The sequence below is a fragment of the Saimiri boliviensis genome, chromosome 3 (genome assembly GCF_048565385.1).
Source record: "Saimiri boliviensis isolate mSaiBol1 chromosome 3, mSaiBol1.pri, whole genome shotgun sequence".
Lineage (NCBI taxonomy): Eukaryota > Metazoa > Chordata > Mammalia > Primates > Cebidae > Saimiri > Saimiri boliviensis.
The window spans coordinates 167,472,621-167,499,302 of record NC_133451.1 but is presented as its reverse complement, the minus strand read 5'-3'; the positions used below and the strand labels follow the sequence as shown (position 1 = coordinate 167,499,302).

At 36.3% G+C, this 26,682-nt stretch overlaps 1 protein-coding gene across 4 annotated transcripts in view; it reads right to left on the bottom strand.

Moving 5' to 3' along the window:
* Positions 1-1,342: 1,342 nt before the first annotated feature.
* Positions 1,343-26,682, bottom strand: part of PRDM5 (PR/SET domain 5) — a 215,679-nt gene continuing 190,339 nt past the window's right edge. For 2 of the 4 annotated variants that reach the window (XM_074396951.1, XM_003936222.4), the window contains 2 exons: positions 20,492-20,596; positions 1,343-5,050 (listed from right to left, as the gene is read on the bottom strand). In XM_074396951.1, the coding sequence (XP_074253052.1) occupies positions 4,886-5,050; positions 20,492-20,596 (270 nt within the window). In that variant the 3' untranslated portion in view covers positions 1,343-4,885. The remainder of the gene's footprint in view (positions 5,051-20,491; positions 20,597-26,682) is intronic. The other 2 variants (XM_074396953.1, XM_074396954.1) reach the window with 1 other exon arrangement.

Genomic DNA, 26,682 nt, shown 5'->3' with positions numbered 1-26,682 from the left:
AGTAGAATGAAAAGAGATACGCCAGTCAAAAACTGAAGAAAGAGATACCAAATAAAATTAAAAAGTATTATCAGATGGTCTGTAAGAACACAAAATCAAAAAACAGTAAAGGAGTGATTCACATATCCACTGTGAGCTGTAATTCTTTTCCTTTTTATACTATTTTGGAGAGACAAACTGATATTATTTGCATTTTTTAAGTGTAACTAATTCCTAATAGGTCTATAGTTTCCCTTGTCAGGAGCAGTGATATTTTGTTTGAACTGTTTTGCATTAACTTAGATGATCAAGCGTCAGTTGTCCTATATCCTTTCTTAATTTTAAACATGTACATTATTGACATAATTTAACATCTTAGCTTCCTCCTACCATGTAATATGTTATAAGGTGGCATGGGTTCAAGGACTAAGACTTTATTCTAATTGGCTAAAAGTCTGCATGATTAGGAAGCTAAATATGCGAATCAAATATTTAGATAACTAAATATATTTTTTGATTTCAGGAAACTCAGTACTATATATTTTCTAACTGAAAAGGAACATTTGTTTCAGTATTAAGAATTTTTTAAAGAAGGAGGATAAGGAATTTGGACACTTGATCAGCAGCACCATTCTAGTATGTAAGATAGCTGTTACATTGCAGACTATTTCCTGGGTCTAGAATATCTAGGATATTTTGACATGCCCACACTGAAGGCTCCAGAGTTAATATTTTATTCTGTCATACAACAAATTAACAATGTGTGGGGTGATAATATAGTTTTGAGTCCAAGCTATCTAAGGCTATGAGTCAGCTCCAAAGAACTAGTGCCTCAGCCGATTCTGAAAAATCAAAGTTAAAATGAATGTATAATTTCTAAATCCACGATTCACATGCATATTTTTTTGTATCAAGAATATATCGCAAGATTGGGGCAACATCAAAATGATAAAGATCACTTTTAAAAAAAGGAATACCTGAAATATTTGCCATAACTTTTATTATCATTAAATTATATTTATGAGCATCAAGTTATTTTTACTTAAGATGCTACTATATCAGGTTTCATTCATTCTTAGAGTGATGCTCCTTTTCACATTGTTCTCTGAAGAGCCAGCAATGAGAATAGAGACAAGGAAAAGTTTTTCTCTCATAGTCCTAAGACCAACTTGGCTCAACTTCAGAGATACTTTGCAGATTGAGAAAACTTAGATGTATAAACCATAAAAGCATGAGGTCTTCAAGTAACGGTAATTACATTTCTTTCATTCATCAAAAACAACTTTAAAACATTCATTTGGACTTTACCATAGAATGGTACTAGTTATAGTTCTATACTAAAATAAAACGCTAACACCAAGCCTGGTAGTGATTTATATAGATTTATTATAGATTTATAATAAAAATGCTATTGGAATTCTATGTTTACACATGCTCCATTTATATGCACGCAAATAAATGTCAATATTAGTGGTAACATTTTAGGGTTTTAAAGAGACACATTTCCTACCTACCCACCTCCATGTATTCATGACTCTAAGATGAGTTTCCAAGCAACATTTAGATTTGTGAAGGGAAAAAAATGAATATTTCTATTACCTATCCTTTTTCCTTTCCAGTTTTTGTTTGAGAAAGGAAGCAGCACATAAAATCTAAAACAGAAACTAAGGCTGTAAGACTTTCTATATAATACATGTTCATACTTATGCATGAGTTGACTGCGATAGGTCAGAAGATTTTTGAGCAAAGTAATGCACTTGCATGTGTAAGCACTGCATAGAAGTGATACTCTTCAGACAGACACACACGCACACACACTCATGTTTCTTGAAATAACATGTTAACTATACTATGTAACTCCAAGAGTGTATCACCAATGAAGACTTTTATGCTGCAACTGCTGATCATAATTAACTAATAAATGCTTCTATGTAGGCAACAAACACCATGAAAAGGAAAATAAAAGCCAGTTATTGTGAAACAAAGACAAATTAAAGACACATAAATATCTTGAGTGTTAATATACAAAGACAGTGATTATAAAAGGGTATCTGAAACCACCCACATTATTGAATATCTCTTAAAATAACTTAGCCAGTTTCTAAGACTCTATTACTTAGACTTTATAGGCACCAAGAGTCGGGTCTTTTCCCAGTCAAAATCTTTCACAGCAGAAACAAAAGACACTTCAAAGTAGGTATCTGTACTTCAGCTTGCCGGTAAGACTTTTCCTCTATGATTATCTATGCTTTTAATAATCATGCCTAAAATATTATCTTTTTTGGTTATTACTAATTCAAAAGTTTTATTCCTTCAGGACTTGGAAAAGAAAAAGTTTTAGCAAGAGATTGCTAATGTATCTAAAACTATCTGTAAATACTTGTCTTTTGGATAAAAATTTACAGCATACAAATAGTCTTCTAAGAACTTGTTTTGGTTTCAGTTCTCTGAAAGGAGAGAGTAGTATACCACTCTCTGTTGTAAGTCCTTCTACACTATTTTCTAAATATTTCCTTGCCTATAAACTTTCAGCAGGATAAAGCCCAGCACCTCTTCCTTATCTGTTTACTCCACGGCATAGAAACAACACAGTTTTCAGGGTAATTTCCCCAGCAGCCGTGTGAATTGTGACTCACTGTTGATTACACAAAATTGGTATTTGAACTCCTTTCAAGTTTTACATTCATCACATAATTGGGATATAAAGCATCCCATGTAGAGAAAGCAGCATTCAAAGGAATATACATGATGTGTTTAAATAATACACACTACTAAATTTTACAGATGTCTTTTTATATTGAAATGATATTAAACACACTATCATATTAAATTGAAAACACTTTAGATCTAAAAATATGTTGTTGCAACAAATGACATAGTGAGAAATAAGACCAAAATTTATTTTTACAAAATACAGTCTATAATTTCAGATATAAAATACTACATATGACTATACTTAAATATCTTCTAAATTATAATTTTAGGATTTATATTTTTAAAAGTTATCTCTAAGATTCAAATTTAGTATTTTACATTCAAATGAATATATTGAATCTTTCTTTTTAAAACTGGAATTGGGCATGAATATAATTCTACAATGATATTCCTGAAGTCAAAGAACTGCATCTCAGATAACCCTTCTCCTTAACTAATTAGAACCAAATAACTTCCTTAAAACTATACTTTTGACTGGGCGTGGTGGCTCACACCACCGGCATGCGAGGTGGGGCTCACGCCACTTTGGGAGGCCAAGGCGGGTAGATCACAAAGTCAGGAGTTTGAGACCAGCCTGACCAATTGGCAAAACCCTGTCTCTACTAAAAATATAAAAATTAGCTGGGTGCGGTGGCGTGTGCCTGTAATCCCAGCTAGTCAGGAGGCTGAGGCAGGAGAATCACTTGAACCTGGGAGGTGGAGGTTGTAGTGATCCGAGATCGTGCCATTGCACTCCAGCCTGGGGAACAGAGGGAGACTTTGTCTCAAAAAGAAAAAGAAACAACAAAAAACTACACTTCCTCGCTTTTGAGTGGGTTCCGGTTAGAGAAGTTCATGAGTTGGGCTTCATTTAAATGTTTTTCTGGTTTTTGGATTCCTCTAGGTTATTTTGACATCATTATTATATTGTATCATATCATCTCTCTAAACAAACTGTTCATTGTATGTTACTGTCAAGTATTTTGCTGAAATATAACCTAAAGGAAGAAATGCTGCTTCTTGCTTCAATTTCCCTTAAGCATTAGTGACAATTTCAATCATAACAATTGCCAGGTTTGTACTTTGTATTCTGGATTCCTAATTATGAGGGATGACTGAAGGTAATTCAAAAGTGTTTCAGAATTACCTACTGCCAAAATTCTGGAAAATGTCTTTTGCAAAATTGAATGTTAATGTTCTGAGGACTGTATCTGCACTAACATGTTCTGTGCACTTTTATGGAAGGACAGGGGGAAAGGGCTGTGTTGATCATAAACGATGTGGAATTGTCACTATTGTTCTGCCCTCTGTCACCAAATATGGAGAATCTATTTGATTTCTATTTTTAATTATATATATTGGTATACTGTTAATTTCTAAAGCTAAATGGTCTAAATTCAAGAGGCATAGACTGATGAATGTTTAAATGTGACAATTATTTTTGTGTAGAATTTATAAAAGTATCCCAGACCATGAATGTTTGCACCTGAATGAGTAAATCATGCTTCCTAAGAATTCTCTAAAATGAGCAATATTTTGATAGATGTTTTAGTTATCAAATATCTCTATTTTAAACTCATTTGTTGCATAGTTAGTAGATAAGATAGTAGTAGATAAGTTAGTAGATAAGATAGCAGATTGCATAGTTAGTAGATAAGATCAACTCTTGATATGTTTTATAAAATAGCAAGTATTTATTTTCCTATCACACTGGAGACTTTGATAACTCTTATTCTTACCCTTATCTGCAAAGAAATAGTAGGATATCTTGATTTATTTCTATTTAAATTGGTAAAACCAGCTGCAACAACCAGTATTTGCAAGTGAGTGCACACACACACACAGACACATACACACAAAGAATAACAATAAAATAAAGAGGCCTATTAGGGAAGTATATTAATAAACTTCATTACAGAGAGATGGCCAAGAAAGAGAGCCATGACTCCTTTCTCCATTTTTATAAGACAGAGCACAACTTGCATTTTGCAAGGCTACAGAGTTGTGGTTTTTTTTCCATTTATACCATTTCTCAGTAAGAATAAGACTCTTTTTGGTTGCATATGCATCTACAGACTCTAAATGCAGGCAAATAAGAACTATGAGACCAGTAAGTTACTTTTGGCTACTTCTGTTATGCTGATCAGGTGAGAAAAATCTGGGATTCATATTAGGAGCCTTTCTGAATAGTTTAATTCTTTTACAGCCCCCATTAGCTGTCAGCTACACCATGGATATTGTCCATGTGCACTTTGAGGTAGTCATTCCTTGTAAACTTCTTATGGCAAAACTGGCATTCTGCCAGTGGACGATTGGGATTATGAGTCATCTTGTGTCGAATCAGCATTTTCTTCAGGCTAAAAGCCAAGTCACAAACCTAGAAAAGACCCAAAGACCAACCATATTATACTGAAAAACCTGAAGATACACCAATTTATCACTTATACAATACATGTTATGCAAATTTCTATGATCAAATATGTAGTCACAGGCATAAAAACAAAAATCACTCTTGGAATAAACAAACTTTAACATCCACACTATTGGGCAAAGAAAATTAATAAGAGTTACTGCATTTAATCAGTGTCCTTTGTACCTCAAAACCTTTTCCTTTTCCCAGCTGTTGGATTTAAACATCTCCGGAGAAACAACTCCCTGGGGCAACAATACCTTTCTTATCCTAATGGAATGTATTTGCCATTTCGTAAACTATTGACGCAAAATGCTTTATGGTCTAGATGGCATCTCTCTCTATAACCTAAAGGGCATAAGACGTTTCTCACTGGTGATCCCCCTCAGTTTAGTACCACTTGTAAAATAAAAAGCTAATGTTGTTTTAAGTATCATAAGCAGAAATTTATTATTTCTTATACACACTTTGTTTAACTAAGGAAGGTAACAAGTTTATTTCATATAAGCTCTGCCACATCCCCACCTGGCTCAACATGCATGAAACAGCCCCATAACTAAAAATATTAACACACAAAATACAAGGCACAACTATCCAAGTTATAAAAAAGTAAAATGGAATTTAAAATGTAATGTTATTCACAAAAATTCCACTGACACAAATCTCTTCAAAAGCATATCAGTTGTGAAAGAAGACATGTTAAGTAAGTAAAATCACCATGAAAAATATAATGAGAGAGGAAATTGCTTGTAAAAAATACTGTAAAGAAAGCTGAAGTTTTAAATGAGGTTAGGCTTGGAAAAATCTTATGGCAAAACAAAACAGAACAAAAAAAAGTCCTTGCCCTCTTACTTTATGGAGGAATGAAGATTTACATTCACAGTAATAAGAAACTCAGAAAGCCTTAGGGCCCTAATTTGGTAAGAGGGGGTAATCCAACAGTAATGAATTTTAACACGGCAGCAGCAGTGTAGTGTGGTACAAAGAAATGAAGCTACAGTCACATCACTTTCCAAGGAAGCCTGCACTGACCTCCCAATTTAAAACTGAAACCTGTCACCTTTTCTGGAGTTCCTTTACTCTGCTCAAATTTACTTTTTACACAGTGCTTGTCACATTCTTTCCCAATATGTTTACCTCCTCTCTTGTTTAGTGTCTCTCTCTACTCACTAGAGTCTCAGCTCCATGGGGGCAGGGATTTTTGTGTATGTATCATAAAGGGTACAACAATTTCTATAGAGTAAGCACTAAATAAGTATTTGTTGAAGAACAACCTTGAGTTTGAATTCTGACTCTACTATTTACTAAGGACATTAAATGGACCAAGTATGCCTTTTAACTTTAGTCTCCTCATCTGTAAAATGACAATGTACTTGCTTCACAGGATTATTAAGATTAAACAAAATCTTCTGTGTAAATAAGGACTATACTGCAGACACTCAACTGTCAGTGAACATTTTTTTTTTCTCTTTCAGCTTCCTCAGCATATTGGAAAGAATTGACAAATGTTAATGAGAGAAAGACAAGTCCAAGACAAGTGGAATATAAAGAAAACACCAATGTTCTAAAGAGTGGCAGTCCCCTGGAATATACCAGTGGCTTTGCAAACAAGTAATTTCCCAAAACAAATATCATGCAGCCAATTAATCTCAGGAAACGACATTTTTCTTCTGGAATAGTTTGTAAGCATAAGCTTTGTAAGTCAGTATCTGAGGCAACTGCAAAACAAAGCCAAGTCCACACTGCAAAAATCAGAGGAAAAGGGTAAAGACCCAGGAAACTTGAAACGGCATAACATACGATGACAGACTATAAAGTATATGAATTATAATAATCGATATAAAAGTATTAAGTGTGCTTATTAAAGGATAAGATTCAATTAGGATAAAAAGCAAAATGCAAACACATACTGTACTTAAGAAATACATTTATTTATAATACAAATATAATACACAATTTTAAAAGACAGATTAGAGTGTGCATGAAAGTGTACAAAATGATGCTGAAAGAGTATAATGGGTACTAAGTAGTACTTCCTCAAAGAATCTTGGATAGACAGAGAGACAGCAAGCCTTTGAAGAACCAGGAGTATCACTTTTATGAATGCCTCCTAGTCAAAGATTTATATACAGGATGCTCATATAGAATTATATATATATATGTGAAAACTACAAATGACTTACTTGGCCAAAGTTAATGAGCATATTCATTTTGATATAATCAGATGCAGAAATATTTTTCAGCTGTTAAAAATACTAATCTTTGTTTATTGAGTCAAGATCTCTCTCTGTTGTCCAGGCTGGAGTGCAGTGGCACAATCTCAGCTCACTGCAGCCTCAATCTCCCTGGACTCATGTCTTAGCCTCTGGAGTAGCTGGGACTACAGGTGGATTGCCATCAAGACCAGCTAATTTTTAAAAAACATTTTAGCTATGAGATTTTACCATGTTGCTCAGACTGATCTCAAACTCCTGGGCTCAAGCGATCCTCCTACCTCGGCCTCCCAAAGTGCTGGGAAAACAGACATGAGACACCACATCCAGCCAAAATCGAAATTTCAAAAATACTTAAAGGTAAGAAGAAATGTAAAAAAACCAAAGCAGAATAATAAGATTAACACGACTTAGTCTACAATATTGAAATAAAAATAACTGTATCTGTATTAATAAGTATATGAAGGAAATATCAATAGATTAATATTAATTTAGTTGACATCGGTTGGGAAATGGGGGACCATTTTATTTGTCTTCATTTGTCTCTGTATTTCCTCCTTCTTCTCTAATTAAAAAGCACATTTTCATAATCAGAAAACAAATATTTTGGAATTAAAAAATACAGTTAGTTGGGTGATGGGTCCATGTTCACTTAGCAGCAAGACCATTCACACCAGACTTTTCTGTCTTGGACTTTTTAACTCTCCAAACAGCTCTCTAAAATGTTATGGATAATCTGCACATTGCTTACTCCTGGAACTTCTGAGCCGTCATTTAACATGAATTCTTGGCATCATTGGACATGCCTGACCACTTTCCCCTGTCATTCCTTTAGTTTCCATAATGACCTGCTCGCCTTGTTTTCCTTCTAATTCTCTGGCCTTTTATTCCCCTTTGTTTTCTGGTACAGGCTTTCCCTCCATCCTAAGTCTGCATTTCAGTGCCCAATCCTTGGCCTTCTTCTCCGTTCACTAGGTGTTTTCTCCCCTGGTGATCTTAATCATATCCATGCCTTTTGTTACCACATATACGGAGATCACTAGTAGCAAGTAATATTTCTGATCCAGTCCCTCTTCTGATATCGACAGTGGAGTATTTAACTGACCACTTGGATAATTCACTGGTATTACAAACTTAGTATGCCTAAAACTGAACTCAGAGTTCTTGCCTCTCAAACCTAAGTCTCAAAAAATGGTCCCATCCTCCACCTGGTTTGACTGCAAATGTGGCAGTTAACCTTAACCCAATGTCTCACTGTTCCCATTTTATCTAATTAATCACAAAGTTCCACTGGTTCTTCTTTGCACATTTTACTCAAAGACATGAAGACACCCAATCATCTCCATCTCCACTGCTACCACCTGAGTCAGAGACACTAACTGCTTACTTAGACCAGTGCTTCTCTCTCATTAAGAAAATATTTTAGCATGCAACATGCAACTGTAGTATGTGTATTTTAAATAAAACATACATATGTGCTACTATATTTATATATTAAAGACATAAAATTTTGAAGATAAAGACAAAATAAATATTTTAATGCTAAATTAATACTTAGGGCTTTATATTTCCACTAGGTAAGATTTTAAGATGGGATACATATTTAGGGCCAGAGTCATCTTTAACAAATATATAGGCAAATATGTATGTATTTCAGATGTCTCCTTAATAATTTCCATTTTTGCCTTACTTCTCACCACATATGATGATGTCATTGTATTTTATCTCAAATTGCTACAGACTAGTAGTATTAACTCTGCTGCTTTCTTTTTTTTACCTTGTGTTTATATCATTAATATTACTTTCAATCTGTAGTTTCTGTACAGTCTTCTTTTAGCCACTTGTTCATTTTGTAAGCATTACTTTATTTAAAAACAGGTAATATAATCCGTATCTCTGTTAATCCAGGAGATACAAATTGTAATCCTAACAGCACACTAAAAGCAAAGAAGTGCATTGGGACTGTCAGCCAACCAGCACCACCATGGAACTGATGTTCTTTACTTTGATCACATGTGATACTGCACCTCAACAGAGACAAGCCAACAGTGCGCAAGCCAAGGCACCAAAGTCAAATAATCTATTTAATGATAATAACGTTTAATTTTGTTCCTATTTTTAAAATAGCCACATAAAATAAATACTTAGGAATACATCTAACCAAGGTGGTGAAAGATCTCTAGAAGTAGAACTACAGACCACTGCTAAAAGAAATCACAGATGACACAAACAAATGGGAAAATATCCCATGCTCTGAGATTAGAAGAATCAATATCATTAAAACAGCCATACTGCTCAAAGCAATCTACAGATTCAATGTTATTACTATCAAATATCAAACAACCAATATCATTTTTCAGAGAACTAGGAAAAACTATTCTAAAATTTATATAGAACAACAACAACAACAACAACAACAACAAAACAGAAGCCCAAATAGCCAAAGCAATCCTAAGCAAAAAGAACAAAGCTGAAGGCATCACATTACCCAATTTCAAACTATACTATAAGGCTACAGTAACCAAAACGGCAGGATACTAGTACAAAGTCAAACACAAAGACCAATGCAACAGAATAGAGAACCCAAAAATAAAGTCACACACCTACAGCTATCTAATCTTTGACAAGGTTAACAAAAATAAGCAACAGAGAAAGGACTCCCTATCCAATAAACCAGGCATCCCCCAAATTACAGCCCGCAGGCTGCATGTGGCCCCCTGAGGTCATTTATCCGCCCCCCCCCCCCGCCCCGCCACACTTCAGGAAGGGGCATCTCTTTCATTGGTGGTCAGTGAGAGGAGCACAGTATGTGGCGGCCCTCCAACAGTCTGAGGGACAGTGAACTGGCGCCTGTGTAAAAAGTTTGGGGAATGACTGCAATAAACAGTACTGGGATAATTGGCTAGCCATATGCAGACAAATGAAACTAGATCTCTGCCTTTCAACATATACAAAAATTAATTTTAAGATGAATTAAAGATTTAAATGTAAGTAAGAGCTTAAACTATAAAAATCCTAGAAGAAAACCTAGGAAATGCCATTCTGGACAGAGGTCTTGGGAAATAATTTACAACTAAATTCTCTGAAGCAATTGCAATGAAACCAAAAATTCACAAGTGAAACCAAATACAGCTAAAGAGCTTCTGCACAGCAAAACAATCAACAAAATAAACACTTGACAGAATGAGAGAAAATATTCATAAACTGTGTATCCAACAGTTCTAATATCCAGAATTTGTAAGGAAATTAAACAACTGAACAAGCAAAAAACAACCCCATTAAAAATATACAAGATACATTAACAGGCACTTTTCAAAAAAAGACATACAAGTGGACACAAACATGAAAAAATGCTCATCATCACTGAACATCAGAGAAATACAAATCAAAACCACAATGAGGTATCATCTCACACTAGTCAGAAGGGCTATTGTGAAGAAGTCAAAAAAACAATAGATGCTGGTGAAGCTGCAGAGAAAAGGGAATGCTTATACACTTCTGGAGGGAATGTAAATTAGTTCAGCCACTGCAGAAAACAGTCTGGAGATTTCTAAAAGAACTTAAAACAGAACTACCATTCGACCTAGTAATCCCATTCATTATTGAGTGTATATGCAAAAGAATACAAATCATTCTACAAGAAAGACATATGCAGTTGTATGTTCATTGCAGCACTATTCACGGTAGCAAAGACATGGAATCACCCCAGGTGCCATGAACAGTGGACTGGATAAAGAAAATGTCGTGCATATATATTAAGGAATACTATGTAGCTAACAAAAAGAGTGAAATCATGTCCTTTGTAGTAACATTGGTACAGCTGAAGGCCACTATCCTAAGTGAATTAATGCAGGAAAAGAAAACCAAATACTGCATATTCTCACTTATAAGTGGAAACTAAACATTGACATAAAGTTGGTAACAATAGAGACTGGGGACTAGTAGAGCAGGGAAGGAGGGTAGGGGACAAGGGTTGAAAAACTACTGGCTACTATGCTCAGTACCTGGCTGATGGGATCATTTGTACCCCAAACCTTAGCATCATGCAATATATCCATGTAACAAACCTGCATATGTACTCTCTGAATCTAAAATAAAAGTTGAAAAAGAAAACAAAATAAATGGGAATCCAAGTGGTAATGTTTTCTTCCCATATTTCAATGGATGTCACGTATGCCTGCTGGGATGTACACGTCCTCACTCTGAAAACTAAAGCCTAGGTAATTGCAATAGTCATCCTCAATCATCCTCAGATAGAGGTGGTACACAATTTCCCCTTTCTGCAGGAAATGTTTGGAATTGTGGGGGACATCTCACTGTCTCAACAAATAGGAAATATTACTTGCATTTTGCATAGGAGCAAGCATGCAAGTAATGCCTTGAAATGTGCAGGACACATCACAAAGGCCAAAAGGAACGCACTGCTAAATACTGTCTGAATTTCTCTGCATTCCTCATCTTCTCCAGTCCATGTTTCACGTAACAGTTGAAATGAGTTTTTGAAAACATAAATATTACAGTGTTACCTAAAATTATTCCGTGGTTTTTCACTGCTTGTAGGGTAATCACTGAACTCTAGCCAAACTAAACAGCTCTCCTGAAGGTTCTTGAAGATACCACTGGGCTTCCTGCCTCAGAACTCTCTCACTTCTCTTTACCCAACTTACTCTTACTCACCCTTAGGAAGCCCAAATGAAACATCTGCCAGGTGATGGTGTCTTTTAAATGCTCTCATTGCAGGCTTTACTTTTCCTTCACAACACTTTCCTCAAGTGTCATTAATGATTGGTGTTTTTTTGTTTTTGTTTTTGTTTTTTTTTTATGTCTGTCTCTTTGTTAAACTAAGGAACATGAGGGCAAGCATAGCCACTCCAGAAATATTTCTTGAATTAAAGAAACAATGGGGGATAGATTCACTGATTGATTAAAACTCTATGGACAATATAAGTTCCCCCAAAGACTGTAGAATAATCCTGGAGAAATTGAAGAAAGTATCTATGGAGAGTATTTTAAAGTGAAATGAAATGCTAAATTGTTTCTGTAAGTATATACTAGAATTCATAATCATAAAGAAGATTTAACATTTATTCCTTTTGTTCTATTTCTCTCACTACTTCTCCAAATCCAATGTCAACATAAATAATGGATACCAAATTCTTCAATGGCTTCTTACTGAAATTAGATTCACAATGCATTTCTTCATGTGGCTCCAAAGCCTCCAATTCTCTTTTTGACTTCACTCTGCACCCCTCTCTTTCTCTCACTGTGCTCCAGCTCCACTAGCCTTCTCTTTCCTCGATGCCCATTCTCAGCCTCGAATCATACTGTTCCTCCCCTGAAATGCACTTTTCCCCAGGGCTGATTCTTCGAATCTTTTAGGTTACTTAGAGTCACTTTCACAGAGAATTCTTCCGAAACTATTCATTCATAGTCTCATGGCTTTTATTTCCTTCTCTTTCCCAGTCTTTATCATGAATTATAATTAGATGTTTATTTATATATTTGTTCTTTTTGGGGGGGGGGATGGAGTTTCGCTCTTGTTACCCAGGCTGGAGTGCAATGGCGCGATCTCGGCTCACCGCAACCTCTGCCTCCTGGGTTCAGGCAATTCTCCTGCCTCAGCCTCCTGAGTAGCTGGGATTACAGGCATGTGCCACCACGCCCAGCTGATTTTTTGTATTTTTAGTAGAGACGGGGTTTCACCATGTTGACCAGGATGGTCTCGATCTCTTGACCTTGTGATCCACCCACCTTGGCCTCCCAAAGTGCTGTTTTTCTTTAGAGAGACAGTGTCTTCTGTCACTCAGTCTGGAGTGCAGTGGTCTGATCATACCTTACTGCAACCTTGACTTCCTAGGCTCAAGCAATCCTCCCACCTCAGCCTTTTGAGTAGCTAAGATTACAAGAGTGTGCTGCCACGCCCAGCTAATTTTTCTTTCTTAATTTTTTTGTAAACATGGAGTCTTGCTATGTTGCCCAGATTGGTCTTGAATTCCTGGGTTTAAGCGATCTCCTGCCTTGGCCTCTCGAAGTGCTGGGATTACAGGCATGAGCTACTATGCCTGGTCTTATGTATTTGTTTAAAGTTATACTCCACAAGAATGTGAGTTCTATGAGGGCACGCAACATGGCATCTTGTCTACTATTTCATCCCAGTGTCCATCACCAGGCCTAGGGTTAACTATCCTACAGCTTCACCATGTGCCAGGATGGTGATGCTCAGCAATTTCTAAATATTAACTTGCTTAATCCTTACAACCATCTTTTTAAGTAGATACAAGTACTACTATTAAACCCATTTTACAGAAGAAAATGAAAACATAAAAGGTTAATGAGGTTTCCCAGGTTCAAAGAACTAGGTAGTGTTTCTAGAATTTAAACCCAGACAGTCTGGGTTCAGAGTCTATCCTCCCTCCCAAATGCCAACTATTGCTAAAATACCTTATTTCAAACAGAGATATGTGACCTCACCCTACTTTTTCCATTTGCTTGACTAATATCACTAAAAAAAAAAAAATTAAAAATCACTGTGAAAATAGAGACAGGTTCTCAGATAGTTCAGCTTGCCACTGTGGTGGGAGGGATACGAAGTGCAAGTCCATTTACACAGTCACTAGGGGAAAATGAGAGCAAGGGCAAGCTGGACAAAACAGAAAGGAAGCTGAGCAAGATCCTGAAATCACTGATAATGGCTCTGAATTAAGGAAGTCCTAGAAGCTCCACATTGGAGATGAGATGGAACAATCCAGCAGCTTGCTGAATGAGAGCTGGAGTACAGGGTTAAATATCAGGAGAGAGTATCCGATGTCACAGTTGTAAAACTGACTACTCAGACGTTAAAAGCTGTTTTCATGAACTTGAACGCAGTCAGTAAAAGACTCCAAATGATGCTCTGTATAAATCAGATAAATGCAAGAACATTCATTTTAAAAACGGAGGACAGCAAAAAAGAGTTCAAATAGTACAACAGGGATGCTTCCTTTTCTTTCCACCTGTGATTGTTATCTAAACCTTCAGCCTATTCCAACTTAGGAGTGTATTAGGAAAATATTAATTCTTACTCTAGGATAGAGGTAAAATGATTTTATTTTTAAATAAAGTGAAATAAGATATTTAAAAGAAAGCACCTTGGGAAATTCTATACAAATACCTTCAATTAACAAATATTTATCACATACAACGTGCCTACCACTTCTGCTGGGAACAACATGACAAAGAACACACCGTCTTTCCCTTGTGGAGTCTAAGTAGAAACATTTGTAAAGTCATAAGCATAGTGCAAAGAGAGGCACAGAAGAGACTGCAGTCCATGGCTTGGAGAGAAGAAGGCAGGCTTTAAGGAAAAAGTGGCAAAAGGCCTGGATCTGGAAGGATGAATTGTGGTTTATCATGTCCGAAAGTGGGGAATGATGACAGGGAAAGGGAAGAAGATAGGCAGGGGTAATTTGAGTGTGAAGAACATGGCTCAGGGCCAAGCACGGTGGCTCACACTCGTAATCCCAGCACTTTGGGAGACTGAGGTAGGCAGATCACATGGTCAGGAGTTGAAGATCACCCTGGCCTACATCGTGAAACGCTGTCCTTACTAAAAATACAAAAAATTAGCTGGGCGTGGTGGAGGGCACCTGTAATCCCAACTACTCAGGAGGCTGAGGTAGGAGAATTGCCTGAACCTGGGAGGCAGAGGTTGCGGTGAGTGGAGATTGCGCCGCTGCACTCTAGCCTGGGTGACAGTACAAGACTCCGTCTTAAACAAACAAACAAACAAAGAAACAAAACATGGCTCAGTTGGGGAGGTAAAATGAGTTCACAAAATCTGAAGATTAAATGTCATTAGAGAAATAAATTGAAAACAAATTAGAGTTGTAAGCTGGAAATAAATCCTGGACATCATGGTAGTCATAACAAGAAAGTGGAAGTATATTGTGTAAGTGGTGGGAATTTATCAAAGGATTCTAAATAGAGATTGAAACTAAAGTATAATTCAGTTAACAAGCAGGAGAGTATGAAACTGGAGCCAGGGAGGCCAGTACTGTTGGTCCACTCCAGGCCAGAAATGATTTGAACATGAACAAAAGCAGTAGTTATTAATTTATTTATTGATCCATTCAAAATATTGAATGCTTCTTATATGCAACCATTCTAGGCTTGAGGATGCAACAATAAATAATAAAGACAAAATCTTCTTGTCATGGAGGTTATAATAAATAAACAAACAGATTTTTGGTGGACATAAGTGCCATGAAGACAAATAATATAAAATAAGAGCTACGGAAGGAATGGAGATAAGAGAGAAGGTAATTTGATCAGAGATATGAAAGACGCACATGAGCAGGCCATGAAGACACCTGAAGAGAAAGGTGTTCTAGGCAGAGGCAACAGCATAGCAAAGGCCAAGATGTAGATGTTGGGTCAGACCAATGTATCCAAAGAACAGTAAGAAGGCCCTGTTGCCAGAATCAGGTAGAGGGTGCTGATGAAGTCAAAGAGAGCAGAGTGGGAGGGTGAAGGCTGCAGGTTATATGGGTTCTTTTAGATCATGATAAAACTGTTTTCCACTCTAAATGAGATGCACAGTCATTGGAAGGTTTGAGCAAATGAATACTGTATGCATTTCACAAATACATAATCTGACTTGGGTTCTACAAAGATTACTCTGCATGGCAAGTTTAGGAGAGACTGTTAGAGCAAAGACAGAAGGAGAGGGAGCAGCTAAGAAGGTATAGCAACATTCCAGGAGACTGAGATGAACCTATGGAGATATGAGAAGTGTTCAGACCCTGAACTTACTTTAATGTAGAACCAATTGAATTTGCTACTGGACTGGATGTAGGGTGTGAGAGAATTAGAGAAATGAAGGTGACAATTAGAATTTAGAGATGGTGGTATGTTTGAAAAACAGATAGAAGCAAAGGCAGGAATTACTGAGTCTGAGTGAAAGGTGCATGGTAAACTGCTTAGAAAGACCTGGGTTTGGACCCTAGGATCTTTTTTTCTTTTTTGATACAGAGTCTTACTCTCTCACTCAAGCTGAAGTTCAGTGGCACAATCTTGGCTCACTGCAACCTTGAACTCTAGAATCTTGACTTTCTGTGAACTGTAGGCATGTCACTCAACCTCAGTGAACCTTGACTGCTTCATATACATGCAGATAACACCTATATATTCCCAAGTTTTAGTAGAGATCAGAGAGAATATATGCAATCTGTGGATCTCTTTGTCTTTCCCACAATAGGACCTTAACTAGGACAGTGGCTATCATTCATGGCTTAGGGAAAAAGAGGTGTCCAACATGAGGCTCATACATGTGGTTTGGGTTATTTGGGGATGGTACAGTCCTCAGAGACATGAGTAATTGAAAGGATCATGTTGAGAGATTAAGAAAGCTGGGAGATCATGATTTCAGTTTGGAGTACAGGAGAGATGTCCTATAGGCAGTTGAAAATATCTGCCTAGGGTTCAAAAGAGAGAGCTGGGCAGGAGAAAGAAAGATTTCAGTCATCACTATAGGTATGCTAGGCCATCTGCACAGCCTGCAATGACTGTACCTAAGAGGTTTAAAGTAGTATTGATGACTGATGTGTCATTTGTGCAAAAGTGTAAGAAACTGATTATCTATGTCTATGTATCAATGTATCAATGTATCTATCTATCTATCTATCTATCTATCTTTGTCCATTTCATCATGGTTACTCAATTTGCCAACAAACTGAGTAACCATGATGAAATGGACGAATTTCTAGAAACACACAGCAATTACCAAAACTGACTCAGGAAAAAAATTCAAAAAATTAAAAGACCAATTAAGAGGCTAAATCAAATGAAAAACATCCCAACAAGGAAAAGACCAGGATCAGGTGGCTTCACTGATAAATTCTACCAAACACTGAAAAACTAATCAACTATTCTCTAATAAATAATAATCAATTATTCTCTAAGTCTTTCAAAGAGACAGAAGAGGAGGAATCATTTCCCAACTCATTCTGTAAGTGTAGCATTATCTTAATACCAAAGTCAAACAAAGATGTTATGAAAAAAGAAAACCACAGACCAAAATCTCTTATAAATCTAGATACAAAAATCCTGAAACAAACAAAAAAGCAAAATACTAACTGAATCTCAGAGCATCTTAAAAGGATTCTAAACCATGACCAATGTGTAATCAAGTTAATATATCATACTAACACAACAAAGGGGAAAAGAACCATAATCATCTCAATTGACACCAAAAAGGAGTTTGAAAAACTCCAACATCCTCTCTTGATTAAAATAAAAGGGCATTTATGAAAAACCTACCATATTCAATACTGAAAGACTGAAAAAAAAATGCAGAGAATGGACCCTTTCCTTATCCCATACATAAAAATTAAATCAAAATGTATCAAAGACCTAAATATGAGCTAAAACTATAAGACTCTCAAAACAAAAACAAAACAAAAAACAAACGACAACAACAAAAAAAACCAGAACGGCAAATCTTCATGACCTTGGATTTGGCAATGGATACTTAGACATAACACCAAAAGCATGATCAAATAGAAAAGAAAAAAAATGCATAAAGGGAACTTCATCGACATTAAAAGGCCTATGCATCCCAAGATATTATCAAAAAAGTGAAAAGGAAACCTACAGAATGGGAAAAATTTGCATATCATATATCTGATAACAGCCTAACATCCAAAATTTAAAACCTCTTGTAACTCAACAACAAAAAGACAACACTATTTTTAAATGGGCAAAGGACTTGAAGAAACATTTCCTCAGAGAAGATATAGAAATGATCAGGAAACATATGGAAAGATGCTCAACATCATTAGTCCTTTGGAGAATGTAAATCAAAACCATGGTCAGATACTTCACATCCACCAAGATGGATAATTAAATACAAAATAAGTGTGGCAAGAATGGGGACAAATTGGAATCCTCGTGCATTGCTGGTGGAAATATAAAATGGTGTCACTCCTGTGGAAAACAGTATGTCAGTTCCCCACAAAGTTAAACAAATCACATATGCCTCTGCAATTCCATCCTAGGTATATATCCCAAATAATTCAAAATAATTTTTAAAAAGTACTCAAATACTTACATGCCCATGTTCACCACAGCACTGTTCACAGTAGTTATAAGGCAGAAAGAAGTGTCCATCAACAGATAAATGGATACACAAATTGTGATATAAAAATATAATGGAATATCATCTAGCCATAAAAAAGAATGACCTACTGATACATGAGACAGTGTGGATAAAGCTTAAAAACATTATGCTCAATGAAAGAAGCCAGTCATGAAAGGTCACATATTGTGTATTTCACTTATATGAAGTATCTAGAATAGGCAAGTCTATAGAAGTGAAAGCAGATTGGTAGCTGCTAAGGGATAAGGGGAATGAGGAGTAAATGTTTATTGGGTATGGAGTTTTATTTTGTGGCGATGAAAATATTTTTGAGTTACAGAGGTGTTGCTTGTAAAACACATTCAGTATACTAAATGTCACCAAACTGTTCATATTAAAATGGTTAATTTTATATTGTATAAATTTCACCTTAATTTTAAAAAATGCATCACCTTGGTAGGGTGACAGGGTGAAGAACACACATACTAGAGACTGGATGTAATATGAAACAGTGAAGGTTTGAGCTATGTGTTACAAGTAGAAATGAAAACTAAGAGGAATCAATGAATCTGAGAGGTCTTTAAGAGGGAGACAGAATGAAGTGGGGTGGGAAAGGGTGACTTCTATCCACAATGTTTAAGAGGACAAGATTTTGGAGTAAAGACAGACAGTTCTCTACTGAGCAGGCTGCATTTCAGGAATGTTTAGGAGGCACTTAGAAATATGGATTTCTACTCAACAGATCAGTATGGGCTGCAAATGAAGACTTTGGAGTTTTAAACACATTATAGAAATAAATGGGACAGAAGCACATAGAAAAAAGTCATCTTGTAACATTATAGTTTTAAAAACGTAACATGACGGTTTAATTTACCTAAGGAAATATTCAACAAAAGCATTCAGCATAGACAAAAAGATGGATTAAATGTGATGGTAGAAAGACATCCATATGCAGTGAGTATTTAATTTTGGGGCCATATCAGTTATCTGTGTGGCAGTGCAATTAAACCATCGAAACGGGTTTTGACTTTATGAAAATGCTTCCAATAAAAGCAGCAATTAATTAAACTAACTGAAATCACTGAACTAGGGCTGTAGTTCCATTCAGTACAGACCTTTATATGTGTGTGTTTCTTTCTCTGCAACTGTTTCTTTTCTTTAAAAAGTACAGTTAATAAAGGTATTTTTATGAGTATGCCCGCTGGGAGTACATTGTTGCCTTAACCTTACCACTGAAGTTTCCTGAAAGGACAAGGAAAACATCTTGTGTTTGTGAATTTCCCTTCATATGGATTGCTTACCCTATGCTTTATCCACTGGGACAGGCTGATGGAACTAAGTTCTGGAATTTCCCTCAATGTTTAAACAGGATTCTGCCCTGTGCCATATGACAAAGTAGAGCTTTAATGTTTTTTCTTGCATTGATTCCCTAACATCTGTGTCCATTCTCTATCAACTGCCAGTCCTGCACAAAAGAACAGTGGCACTGTTGGTTGAGAAACTGGCTTTATTTCCTCTAAATTGATCAATGTTCAGATTAATTTTACTTACAACAATAGTATTTATTCCTTTCAGAAATAATGCATGCTATGTCAAATATTTCCATTTCAATTCAAATGTCATAAGCAGAAAACCTAGACACTAAGTAATAGCATTATTTAAGACAAAGGAGTTTATATGCATTTTGAAATTTTGTACATGTTTAGCTTTAACTAAGTAAATAATATGTATGACCAGTCGAATCTCTGGTTTAACTATCATTAACCAGTAAAGAGCTGCCTTAAATCATCATGCATTTTCACCTTGGAAGAACAACTCAATGGTATTAAAGCAGGATACAAGCATGTCTAAAAGGAATCAGAATTTATTTGCTGCCAGCAAACCAAGATAAATAAAATGATTACAATGTGGTTACATGTATTATGAAAGAAAAAGCTATAAATAGCACGAGACATTAACAGGCATAGGCACATACCGGCACTACAACACACATACACACACACATACACAAATACACAACCCTACTTCCTATTATTGAAAGACACTATGGGAGGATAAAAAAAAAAAAGAATCCAAACTCACATCACACTGAAAAGGCTTTTCTCCAGTGTGCGTCCTCTTGTGCTCATCCAGGCCTCGCTTCTGGCTGAAGGCCTTGCTGCACTCTGAGCACTTGTATGGCTTCTCCTGCAGTCAATGAAAAGAGACCACCAAAAATGCCAGTGAATGAATGAATGCAGAGCCCTCTGTATTCCGAAGTGTGTTATTGGGTCTACCTAATATGGCAGCAAATTCACAGGTATGCTGATACGATTTGGCTGTGTCCCACCCAAATTTCATCTTGAATTGTAGTTCTCATAATCCCCATATGTCATGGGAAGGACCCAGTGGGAGGTAACTGAGTCATGGGGGTGGTTACTCCCATGCTGTTCTTATGATAGTGAGTTCTCACAGATCTGATGGTTTTATAAGGGGCTTTTCCCACTTTGCTCTGCACTTCCCTCTCCGGCTGCCACGTGAAGTTAGCTTCCCCTTCCACCATGACTGTAAGTTTCCTGAGGCCTCCCCAGCCATGCAGAACTGTGAGTGTCAATTAAACCTCTTTCCTCTATAAATTACCCAATCTCGGGTATTTCTTCATAGTGGTGTGATAACAGACTAATACAGGTGCTATGAGCTATTTTGCATTTTCAGGGGAAACAGGAATAATCCACATCTGTTAGACACTGAAAATGACTAACTTAAGGCAGTTCACTGTTTCAACATTGGATTGTGCTACGTTTCTTCCAGTGATGTCCTGTCTTTACAATGCTGGACGCTGGGTGGTTGCTGTGATGTAACTGCTTAAATTCTTAGATCATTTCTTTTGGTCTACGGGTACCATAAAAGTCTACTGAGATCCTCAGGGCATCATGAATGAAGAAACTTCGAGAACCCTTGATCTAGATGGTACAAATTATTTACTGTTTAAGAGAAATTCCTAGAAATAAAAACTTTAGAACTAAATTTCCTACATTTTGAGGGGTAACTTTAAAAATGAATCGGCTGGGTGCAGTGGCTCATGCCTGTAATCCCAGCACTTTGGGAGGTCAAGGCGGGTGGATCACGAGGTCAAGAGATTGAGACCATCCTGGTCTACATAGTGAAACCCTGTCTCTACTAAAAATACAAAAAATTAGCTGGGCATGGTGGCGTGTGCCTGTAATCCCAGCTACTCAGGAGGCTGAGGCAGAAGAATTGCCTGAACCCAGGAGGCGAAGGATGCGGTGAGCTGAGATCACGCCATTGCACTCCAGCCTGAGTAATGAGTGAAACTCCGTCTCAAAAAAAAAAAAAAGAATCAACTATGATTTATGTATTTTCCTTTTTTTCCCTCTGAGATGGAGTCTCCCTCTGTCATCCAGGCTGGAGTGAAATGGCACAAACTCGGCTCACTGCAACCTCTGCCTCCCTGGTTCAAGTGATTCTCCTGCCTCAGCCTCCCGAGTAGCTAGGATTCCAGGTGTCTGCGGCCATGCCCAGCTATTTTTTTTGTTTTTTTGTATCTTTAGTAGGCATGAGGTTTCACCATGTTGACCAGGCTGGTCCAAACTCCTGACCTTAAGTGATCCACCTGCTTTGGCCTCCCAAAGTGCTGGGATTACAGGCATGAGCCGCTATGCCTGGACAATTAATACATTTTCATTTCTATTACCTCATCTTTTTTCCAGGAGGATGTTCTTTTATAAAATCTAAATTACATTTTTAATGAGGCATTTTTAATATAAAACAATAAAGTAAACTTCAGGCAAAGAAGTATCTCAAAAGAAAGAGGAAAAAATTTAAAATTCCCTAGCCATCGTTGATACCAGGAACTCAGTCATATCAACATCTTTTTAGCCTGGATTGTGAAATAAATTGATTAATATTATTCCATCCCAACAGCTTGCAAGTTACTACTTAGTGCATCATTAAAAAGTTTTGTTTGAATTTAAGTAAACTTGCAGTGAGATTTTTATCAAATATATTTTCAAAATATTGCTATAAACATTTTTGGGCTAGGCATGGTGGCTCACGCCTGTAATCCTAGCACTTTGGGAAGCTGAGGCAAATGGATCACCTGAGGTCAGGAGTTTGGGACCCATGTGGCCAATATGGTGAAACCCTGTCTTGACTAAAAATACAAAAATTAGCTGTGTATGGTGGTAGGCACCTGTAATCCCAGCTACTCGGGAGACTGAGGCAGGAGAATAGTTTGAACCCAGGAGGTGGAGGTTGCAGTGATCCGAGATCGCTCCATTGCACTCCAGCCTGGGTGACAAGAGTGAAACTTCCTCTCAAAAAGAAAAAAAAAAAAGACCACACTTTTGAATTGAGGTAGCATATGCATATTTCTTGTTAACAACTTGAATTTATATTTTCTCCCTAGTATCAAAAAAACTATAACTTTTTTTTTCAGATTAAAAAAAAAAACAGTATGTAAATAACCAGACAGACGTACATGTGTCCACCAACTAACCTAAGAAATCCAACCTTCTCAATACAGGTGCAGCTCTCAATTGCCTTCTTCCCCACCACCTGCAGCACCCTCTCATCTCCTCAGGAATGATGGCTCTCTCAGGTACCATTCTCTTGCCTTTCTCTATATTGTTACTACATATGTATAGACGGAACCTTAGGATAGAGTATAATTTTGCCATTTTAAAGTATGCAAATAGTATCGTAGTGTATCTAGTTTTTCTGTGTTCTGTTGGGATGTACTTTATCATTGTTCAACATTAGCTTCACAGGCTTTTAGTCCTTAGTTTCATTTTTGTGAACACATGTAGCTCATATTTACTAATTTTCAATGTTGTGCCATATTACATTCAATAGCTGTATACCATAGTTTATTTATATACATTCTCCAATGATGGATATAAATTATTCCTAGTTGTTCACTCTTATAAATAAATAATGTTGCTCTGAAAAATCTGGTACACTTGAATGTAGATGAAAGCAGCTCTCTGGGGGATGTGTGCCTAGAAGTGGGACTGCATCTTCAACTTTTCTACAAATGAACAAACAGCTCTGCAAAGTTAATACACCAAGTTAATAAACCATTTTATATTCCAATAATCAGTGTATTCTTGTGATTTGATCACTTTATTTTAGATGTTTTAAGATTTTCATTAGGTATGTAAGTATATATAAATTTAAAACTATGTTATTAGAAAATAGAACCTTTTATCATCTTGACAGGACCATCTCTATCTGTAATAATTCTTTTTTATCTTGAAACTAATGTGACTACAATACAGCTATAAAAGCTTTTTAAAATTAGTATTGGCCTGCTACATCCATCTTTTTGCTTTCAAACAGCCTATATCCTTATGTATGGGAAGTGACTTTTATAAACAGCATATGACTAGATTTTTTTTAACCCAAACTTTTTGTGATCCAAAGATTACTTTTTTTCTAAGATGGTAAGTTTTGCCTCTTTACAAATTTGTGATTACTGACATACTTAAATGTATTTCCAATATTTATTTTATGCACTACTATTATCCTATTTGTTTTTCAAGTTTTTCCAATATATTTTCTTATACGTTTTAGATCGATCCTTTCCCCTGGTATTACTTTAAAAGTTATTATCTCTATTTCTATCCTTCTAATGGTTATCCTTAAAATATTTCATTTTGTATATTTAAAACTAAAGTTTATCCATACGTTTTCTCTCTTACTGAATAATACATGTACTGTAGAATGATCCTCTTACACACTAGTGTGTAGCAGTATTTTATTTATATCTTGATTTTTAATGCTGGTCTTAGTTTGAGCTGCCATAACAAAACACCATAGACTGGGTGGCTATAAACAACAGACATTTATTTCTCACCATTCTGGAGGCTGGAAGTTTAAGATCAGGGTGTCAGCATAGTCAGGTTCACGTTAGGGCCCTTTTCTGGGTTGCAAATTCCCTGTCCTCACATGGTGGAAGGAAAATACTCTGGCCTCTTCAGCTCCTTATAAGGGCACTAATCCCATTTATGACAGCTATACCCTCATGACCTTATCAGCTCCCAAAGGTCCCACCTCCAATACCATCACACTGATGGTTAGGATTTCAACATATGAATTTGGGGAGAACACAAATATTCAGTCCATTGCAATGCCTAATATGGAATCATTATTATTTTATATAATCAATGTCATTTAGCTTTACACATGTTAACAATTTCGTAAGTTTTCAAGCTTTTTTATGTATCTGATTTTCCAAGCATCTGTTGGTGGCAAATTGGTTTTGAATAAAAATGACTACTTTTCTAATTTGTTGTTGAACAAAAGTCTACAAACCCAATGAGATATATAATAGACTCGTTTTACTCTTTGTATCTCTTACTCTCTCTTTACCACTTCCATCTCTTTGTGTTGTACTCTAATTTCTCAAAATCAATTGATTTTAAAAATCAGTTGATCAATTCTTTTTCAGCTTGCTGTTTAATGGGACCCTAGGGCTTTTCAGTTCTGTTATCATATTTTTAACTTCTAGAAGTTTTATGTGCTTATTTCCCCCAATTCCATTTATGTTTTGATACAATCTCATTTTTTGTCTCATAAGCAACTCTTGTTATTATGCCTATTTAAAAATAATTCTAGGCATTTAGGTAATTTATTTTATCCAATAAAGCATTATCTTAAGATTTTTGGAAGTCTGGTTCTCCTTTCTGTGGTTTCTCCTGTCTCCTGCTTGTGGCTTTTGTTTCCTTGGGCGTCTCTGGGATTTGAAACCATGAGCACACGTTTGGTGGTCTTTATCTGTTAAAATCCTGTGACCCCTAGGTTGAGGGTAAGTCCCTCCAGACAGAATTTGTGTTTGCTTCTGCCAGGCACTCTGGGATGCTATCAATCAAAGGCTGTTTTAAGTTGATTTATTGCCTTAGGGTTTTCTGGTGAGGCAGATATTGTACATCTGAACTCCACATTTGAGGGAAGGATTGAGGTTATAAACTCTAAGAAGAAAGCTTTCCCTAGACAGCAATTACTCCAAAACAGTTAAACGTCTCAAGCACCAGCCTTTACCAAAGGTAGATTATGTCTAGTCCTCAATTGTACTTTGAGCATAGCCTTTCTAGAGTCTGAGCATTTCAGTGGTATGGGATTCCATCTTGCCCTATAATCTGAACATATAGTGGGTCACGTTTTCCCTGACACCATGAAAAACCAAGTCTTGAGATCACCAACTCTGGCAAACACCCTGCAGGTGCTGTATCCTTAACTTGAACTTATCACTCACTTTCGGTTCCATTTTTGCCCATTGAATCCTGAGGGTTACCATTACTTTTTTTTTTATAAGTTTAGACGTTTGCTGTTTGCTTTGCTTTATCCAGCATTAATAAGAGCTCCGTATAGGGCCTTTTTTTCCCCCCGGATATGAAGTGTCTACCATGTTGCCAGAAATGAAAGTAACTATGTGAATAATTTTAAAGATGTAAAAAAAAAATGTTTATGAGTCTTCACAGTCATCAGGAAAAAATACTGATTTTCTTTGCAGTCCAAAAAATATAATGTGCTTTCCCCTCTAGTCTGAATACATATAATCTCTTTTCAAATATTGCATTATCTTTGGCAACTATTATTTCTTCAAATATTCCACACTTTTTAAAAAACTTGAAAATGAAAAGGTAATTTTAAATATTTAGATCAGAATTTATTTAAAGTTGCTGGGATTTCTTATTAAGATTTTTATTATATCCAAATATTCTACTTAAACTTTTATTTAAGAAAACATATAAATACATTATTATGAAGTATATGAGAAGAAAAAAAAAGCTTAATCCGTACACTTTATTTGTAAGACCAGAAGTTTTGAAGACATGAGGGGCACAGCACCATGGCAGCTGCCAATCCCAGGTGAGGGTTTTGCAGAGAACATTCTAAGACAGGGCCAACTATTAAAATGTCACCCTAAGAGCAAGAGGAGGTATCAGGGAAGAAAAGACAATGAAAATCAAGGCCTAAGCACCACAGATTAAGAACAACCCCTTTATTCCTTCCAAAATTTCATCTTAGGAGACACTGTCTAGGTGAGTATCTTAGACACTGCCCCTACAGATGCTTAAAAGAATGGTTATCTGCTAGTGTACTGAGATTCTGGTGGGGGATGAGGGCTTTATAACTATCACAAGAGGTTTAAAAATGGAAACATGTATGAATCATTGGCTTAGCTGAATAAACAATGTGTTATACACGCTTGCACACACACACACATTAACCACTCACAAATTGATACTTCTCTATGTTTACAGATGCTA